The sequence below is a fragment of the Vicia villosa genome, unplaced genomic scaffold, assembly GCF_029867415.1.
Source record: "Vicia villosa cultivar HV-30 ecotype Madison, WI unplaced genomic scaffold, Vvil1.0 ctg.001170F_1_1_3, whole genome shotgun sequence".
NCBI classification, from domain to species: domain Eukaryota; kingdom Viridiplantae; phylum Streptophyta; class Magnoliopsida; order Fabales; family Fabaceae; genus Vicia; species Vicia villosa.
Window position 1 is genome coordinate 198,260 of NW_026705516.1, and position 6,717 is coordinate 204,976.

The 6,717-nt window shown below is 33.3% G+C and overlaps 1 protein-coding gene across 1 annotated transcript; it reads left to right on the plus strand.

Moving 5' to 3' along the window:
- Positions 1–1,297: 1,297 nt before the first annotated feature.
- On the plus strand, positions 1,298–5,522 carry LOC131633753 (eukaryotic translation initiation factor 3 subunit B-like). The gene is made up of 12 exons (XM_058904442.1): positions 1,298–1,476; positions 1,588–1,765; positions 1,859–2,096; positions 2,196–2,342; positions 2,748–2,876; positions 2,986–3,114; positions 3,202–3,285; positions 3,362–3,486; positions 3,573–3,771; positions 3,918–4,450; positions 4,587–4,695; positions 4,912–5,522. The coding sequence occupies exons 2-12, from the start codon at positions 1,644–1,646 to the stop codon at positions 5,254–5,256; spliced, it is 2,160 nt and encodes a 719-aa protein (XP_058760425.1). The 5' UTR covers positions 1,298–1,476; positions 1,588–1,643; the 3' UTR covers positions 5,257–5,522.
- The last annotated feature ends 1,195 nt before the right edge of the window (positions 5,523–6,717 follow it).

Genomic DNA, 6,717 nt, shown 5'->3' on the forward strand with positions numbered 1-6,717 from the left:
TTTTATCCCTAAATTATTAATTTAGACTAAAATAATAAAGGGGTATTTTTATGATTTTCAGAACAATAACTTTTCTTATATTATATATATTTTTGTGATTTCTAGAACAATAACTTTTCTTATTTTTATATATATATATATATATATATATATATATATATATATATATATATATATATATATATATATATATATATATATATATATATATATATATATATATATATATATATATATATTAGATTAAGTTAGGTTGTATATAACTCTTTAACTAGTACTATATCTACCAACAAGTCTCCTTTAGAAACCTTGAAATTGTAACTGTAAAAGTGACTAAAATAAAAATATTTTAGATAATAATAAAAGTTGTTTTTATCTTACTATATTATTATGACTTAATACAACTATTAGATAAAAAATACATTTTAACAAAACAAAAAAAATTCAAAATCTAATTTAATTTTCAAAAATAAATAAACAACAAAATAATATAATCTTATATATTTTAAGATAAAATCTATCGTATGATAAAATTATCTGTGTATATTCTCCCACGAAATTAAGATTAGTATCAATTTTATACTTTTTGTGAAAACAAAATATAAAGCGCACTATATATTAGCATGCATAAATTTTTCTTCTTATTATAAAAAGATTTTGGGTTTGTTTAATTTGCAAAATAAAAATATTAGACATAATAGTATTATACAGTATATAACAAAAAAATAAAATAATTTTTAATATTTTATCGTGTTTGATGATTGACGCACTTGACAATTTTTTATCTATTTTATTTAATATATTTATGTATCAAATAATATAATTTTTACTATAATATTTTTTATTAATATATAAAATATTTATATTTATAAATCAAAATATTAAATAATAAAAACGATGAAAATATAGTTTTGTTTACTCTAATTTATTTGATAAGTGTATGCATCAACAAAAAAGATATAATTTTATTATAATATTTTTCATTAATAAATTAAATAAAATATTAATATTATATTTATACATTAAAATATTAAATAAAGATATTAAAAATAATATTTTAATATTTTTTAATAATACGTGTTTGAGAAAAAAAAATTGTTCCATAATATATTAAGGGACACAAATTTATATTTTTGTCATGTCCCTTCAGCCCTTCTTATATATTTTTTGCATAACAGAGTATGCTGTCTTGTCTAATCGCTTGTTTTTTTAGCAAATCAAACTTACACTTGTGCTTATTTATTTTCATTATTTTTGTGATTACAACAATTAAAATCGGAATATTTAAAATAAAAAAAACCAAGCCCAATCCAGTTTCTCTTTTAAGAATCTTCAAAACCCTAAAACAACAAAACTTATCAGCTACTGCCGTTTCACGCTTTCTCCTACTCATCTCCTTTCGCCGTGAAAACCAAAAGCTCGTCGGAAATTGCACGCAGCGCCTCCATCACCGTATGAACGAAACCGCCGCAAACTGTGAGTATCTCAATCCTATCATTATCGTATATATTCTACAGATCTGTACCGATGTATGTGTATCTGTTGTTATTTCTATTCGATTCTCATTCTTATATCTCTCGTGTTTAGGGTTTCAATCAGTCTAAGAAATTTAGCTCAACGATAATATACTTGCCACCGCAATCATGGCGGATGTTTTAGTTATGAAAGAGATTGAAGACAAAGCGGCGTCTCTCGGAATTGATTTGTCTACTATTGATCTCGATTCCATTCATCTCCCACACGGTGAAGACTGTGGCATATTGAGGTATATATATATATATATATATATTTTTTGTTAATTGAACCCTAGGAAGCAATGTTAAATTACTGATTCTAATGTTTGTGGTGTGCGATGTAGTGATGATGAAGAGGTTTTTCAAGAGGAGAATCTTGAGTTTGATACTGGTTTTGGCAACATTATAGTAGTGGATAATACCCCTGTTGTTACCAAAGAGAAATTTGCGAAGCTTGAAGGTGTTATTAGGAAGATTTTTAATCAGATGGGTGTTATTAAGGATGATGGCTTCTGGATGCCTGTTGATCCTGTCACTGAAAAGACAGTTGGTTACTGCTTTATTGAGTACAATACTCCTCAGGTAAAGGCCACTTTTTTTAGGTTATAGAAAATGTTTTGGTTATATTGGATGGAAATTGTTCTGATTTGATTTGACCTGGTTAACTTGGATGGTTATTAGGAAGCTGAGCTTGCAAAAGAGAAGGCCCAGGGATACAAATTGGATCGTTCTCACATATTTACTGTTAGTATGTTTGATGATTTTGACCGGTTTATGAGAGTGCCGGATGAGTGGGCTCCTCCTCCGAGAAAGGAATATGCCCCAGGGGTAATGATTATCAAATTACATTTTTTACATCTTTGTATCATTTGTTGTTTTGCTTTAGTTTTTGCTTTTGTAAATTTATTGTTCTTTGTAGTTATATGATTAGTTTAGTTTTGGGAGACAGTTTCGACAGTTTGATACTATAATATTAGGATTATGGGAGGGCTATTTGTTAAATTTTTTTACCCAAAATAAATAGGCACCACCTTGCTTACAACTTGGTTCTGTTTTTCTTTTGTTTTGATAGTAATTAAATTATGGTAATTGCATGTTTTTTCATGGACTCCACTCCTAGTTGAGTTCCACCTATGATTGGTTTACTTGTGTCATGATTTCTGACATCTTTGCCAGGAGATCTACTAGCATTTTATCAGTACTGATTATCTATGGCCTTCATTTCTCTCACAGGAAAATCTCCAACAATGGCTAACTGATGCTAAGGCCCGAGATCAGTTTGTGATTCGTGCTAGTTCAGATACAGAGGTTTTGTGGAATGATGCTAGGCATTTAAAGCCTGATCCTGTTTATAAACGTGCAGTAAGTGGACATCATATTCCAATGTTTGTATTATTTGATATTTATCAACGCCCTTTGATTATCCATCTCTTCATCCCTGTACTATGTTCATATATCTTTTGAATTACAGTTTTGGACTGAGAGTTTTGTACAATGGTCTCCTCTGGGCACATACTTGGCAACAGTTCACCGTCAGGGGGCAGCAGTCTGGGGAGGTGCTACAACCTTCAATCGTCTCATGCGTTACGCTCATCCCCAGGTCTTTTTTTGAGCTTTTCATTATGTTGTTTATACTATATATTATTTTATTTACATTAATTAATGTTAATAATAATATAAATAACAGGTGAAGCTAATTGATTTTTCACCTGGTGAGAAGTATTTGGTAACTTATAGCAGTCATGAACCAAGCAATCCCCGGGATGCTAATGTAAGTGTCCTCTCTTTTTGCTGTTTCTTTTGAGTTTTTTGTGACATCGTATCTGACATCAACTTTCTTCCTCTAGAGGGTTATAATAAATATATTTGATGTGAGAACTGGTAAAGTGATGAGAGATTTTAAGGGAAGTGCTGATGATTTCGCCATCGGAGGTACCGGAGGTGTCACTGGAGTGTCTTGGCCTGTTTTCAAGTACGATCTCTACCTATCTAGCTTAAATATTTTAGCATTTTTCACTGTCCTTATTTAGTGATGAATTTGTTTTATTGGCTTTGCAGATGGAGTGGTGGAAGGGAAGATAAGTACTTTGCAAGGATGGGGAAGAATGTACTTTCAGTATACGAGGCAGAAACATTTTCTCTCGTTGACAAAAAATCCTTAAAGGTTGAAAATATAATGGATTTCAGCTGGTCTCCAACTGATCCAATCATTTCACTGTTTGTTCCTGAGACGGGAGGTGGGAACCAGCCTGCCAGGGTAAAGTTTTGTCATCCTTGGCTTTATGGGTTTTGTCATCCTTGGCTTTATGGTCATGTCATGGGTTTTTCTTCTACTCAATAGTTTTATACTAAATAGTTGTATTTTTATATTAACTAAATTTATATTCTTTTACGATTTTGTAGGTAAGTCTTGTTTCAATCCCCAGCAAAGAAGAACTCAGACAGAAAAACCTTTTTAGTGTCAGTGACTGCAAGATGTACTGGCAGAGCAATGGGGATTACCTTGCTGTTAATGTGGACCGATATACCAAGACAAAGAAAAGTACTTACACTGGCTTTGAGCTTTTCCGTATTAAGGAACGTGACATACCAATTGAAGTTCTAGAGCTTGAGAATAAGAATGATAAGATCATTGCATTTGCTTGGGAGCCAAAGGGACATAGGTTTGCCGTTATTCACGGCGACAACCCTAAGCCTGATATTAGTATCTATTCTATGCGGACTGCTCAGAACACTGGCCGTGTTTCAAAGCTCACTACTCTGAAAGGAAAGCAGGCAAATGCTTTATTTTGGTCTCCTGCAGGCCGCTTCATTGTATTAGCAGGGTTGAAAGGCTTCAATGGACTGTTGGAGTTTTACAACGTTGATGAACTTGAAACCATGGCTACTACTGATCATTTTATGGCAACCGACGTTGAATGGGATCCAACTGGAAGGTATATTGTTTATCCAAACGAATGATGATATTGCTGACTAATGCAGCAGTTCATGGATAAATTTGTGCAAAACCAGTTAATTATAATTATCCTAGCACTTTAATGTTTGACCTTTTGTCTTTTTACTGATCGTAAGGTATGTTGCAACCGCTGTGACTTCGGTTCATGAAATGGAAAATGGATTCAATATATGGTCTTTCAATGGCAAACATCTTTATCGGATATTGAAGGATCACTTCTTTCAGGTAACTATAATATCATTTGTACTTAAAGCATTGCTTGTCTGTGTATTACAATCGATCAAAGAATTATTTGTTTTATGAACAATGTTTAAATGGTTTTAGTTTTGGACATGGTAATTTTCCATTAGTAAATTGATGTTTAAAAGTATAATTTGTTCTACTGCCTTTTCTCTTCATACTACCCAATCTCATGTTTTTTTTCTTCCTTTCAAATTATAGTTCTTATGGAGACCAAGGCCACCACCCTTCTTGACTCCCGAGAAAGAGGAAGAGATTGCAAAGAACTTGAAGAAGTATAGTAAGAAATATGAAGCAGAAGATCAAGATGTTTCGTTGTTGCTGAGTGAGCAGGAGCGTGAGAGGCGTAAGGTCTTGAAAGAAGATTGGGACAAGTGGGTCAATGAGTGGAAGCTGATGCATGAAGAAGAGAGGTTAGAGAGGATGCATCTGAGGGACGGAGAAGCTAGTGACGAGGAAGAGGAATACGAGGCAAAGGACATTGAAGTTGAGGAGGTAGTTGATGTTACCAAAGAGATCATTCAGTTTGAGTATGGTCAGGAGTGATGTAATGCGGTATGTAGCTGAAGTTGGTGGTATTAAACCATTTTATTTATTTGACCAGGCGTTGTAGCTAGTTGGGCAGTGTCTCTGTGTTCATCTTTGTAGACCCAATTTTGTAGTTTTTCTATTCCTTTTTTAGAACCGGATTCCCTTTTTTTTCATAAAATTGAACGGGATAGACAATTTTTGTATCTTTTTTCAGACACAAGTCTGTTAACTTATACCATGCCATCTTAGCACTTTCTAATGCATGAAGAGATTTGTTTTAATACTATTATTGTATTCCAGGAGGTCAATGCTATATTGGTCTGTCAATTTTATTTCACTTCCAATTATTTCCCATTTGTTTTCTTTTGTATTGTGCAAAAGTTATTGTTAACCACCACACCTGTCTGGGCAACAATTAAAAAACCCGTAAGCTATGGGGAAAATTGGACCAGTGTCCCAAACCTGATTTTAAAGTTTTAAGTTTGAACAACAGTTGGTAATTATCACTCATTTTTTTGGGAGTGGTAATGTTTTGTTGACAGTCCGAATCTCTGGTGTCCCTTAGCGGTATCACTCCTATTCATTTGCAGATCCTGCAGAAACAGAACACACTCAAAGAAAATGTGAGGAGTCGTCTCTTCCTTCCCGCACTCTCCTACACACAACATTCCTTTGATCTAACACTCCCTTTTTAACTAAATTATCCCTAGTAGGTATTCTATTATGGAACAATTTCCACACAAAACTAGATATTTTCAGGTGAACCGCCTTATTCCAAACTTTTGACCAATGGTGCTCTACCGATGGTGGATCCTTTGACAATAAGCCCTTATACACTTTTTTTACCGAATAATCGCTCTTGTTCTCAACTCCTTCCAAGTCTAATTGTCTTATGTCCTTCCACCACCTTGATGAAACATAGTCTTCATACATTAACTCTGCCCTATTCGCCCCATATGGCCATATCTGTTTAACAACGCAGAGTACCAAATACCTTTTTTTTTTACTGTTACTTTCCATTTTCATTTTTCAGCCAATGCTTTGTTGAAAACTCTCAGTTTTTTAACACCTAGCCCCCAATCCTCTATTGGTCTACAACTTTGTCCCATTTAACCCAATTAATTTTTCTCTTTTCCCCACACCTCCTCAAAGAAACTGTTTGAATAAAGATTCTAAATTAGATACAATAGATGTCGGAGCCTTGAAGAAAGAGAGAAAGTAAATCGGTAATGCATACAAAACTGATTTTAAGATTACGATCCGACCACCAATGGATAAGTGTTTGTTCTTCCATTTAGACAGCCTAGCTTTTACCGTTCTTATCACCTGGGCCCAAGTGTCCTTCCGATTTGGATCTGCCCCTATTGGTAAATCGAGGTAAATAAAAGGCAGCGATCCAATTGTGCAATTTAAGATGCTGACAACCTCTTCTATCCAGAATTGAGATATGTTTATCTCAAAAATCGAGCTCTTTTG

Excerpts from the sequence above, each read along its gene's own strand:
- LOC131633753 (XM_058904442.1), top strand. The coding sequence starts at position 1,644 with ATGGCGGATGTTTTAGTTATGAAAGAGATTGAAGACAAAGCGGCGTCT. Across the intron at positions 3,286-3,361 it reads GCAATCCCCGGGATGCTAAT|AGGGTTATAATAAATATATT; the intron begins GTAAGTGTCCTC and ends TTCTTCCTCTAG. Across the intron at positions 4,696-4,911 it reads TGAAGGATCACTTCTTTCAG|TTCTTATGGAGACCAAGGCC; the intron begins GTAACTATAATA and ends TTCAAATTATAG.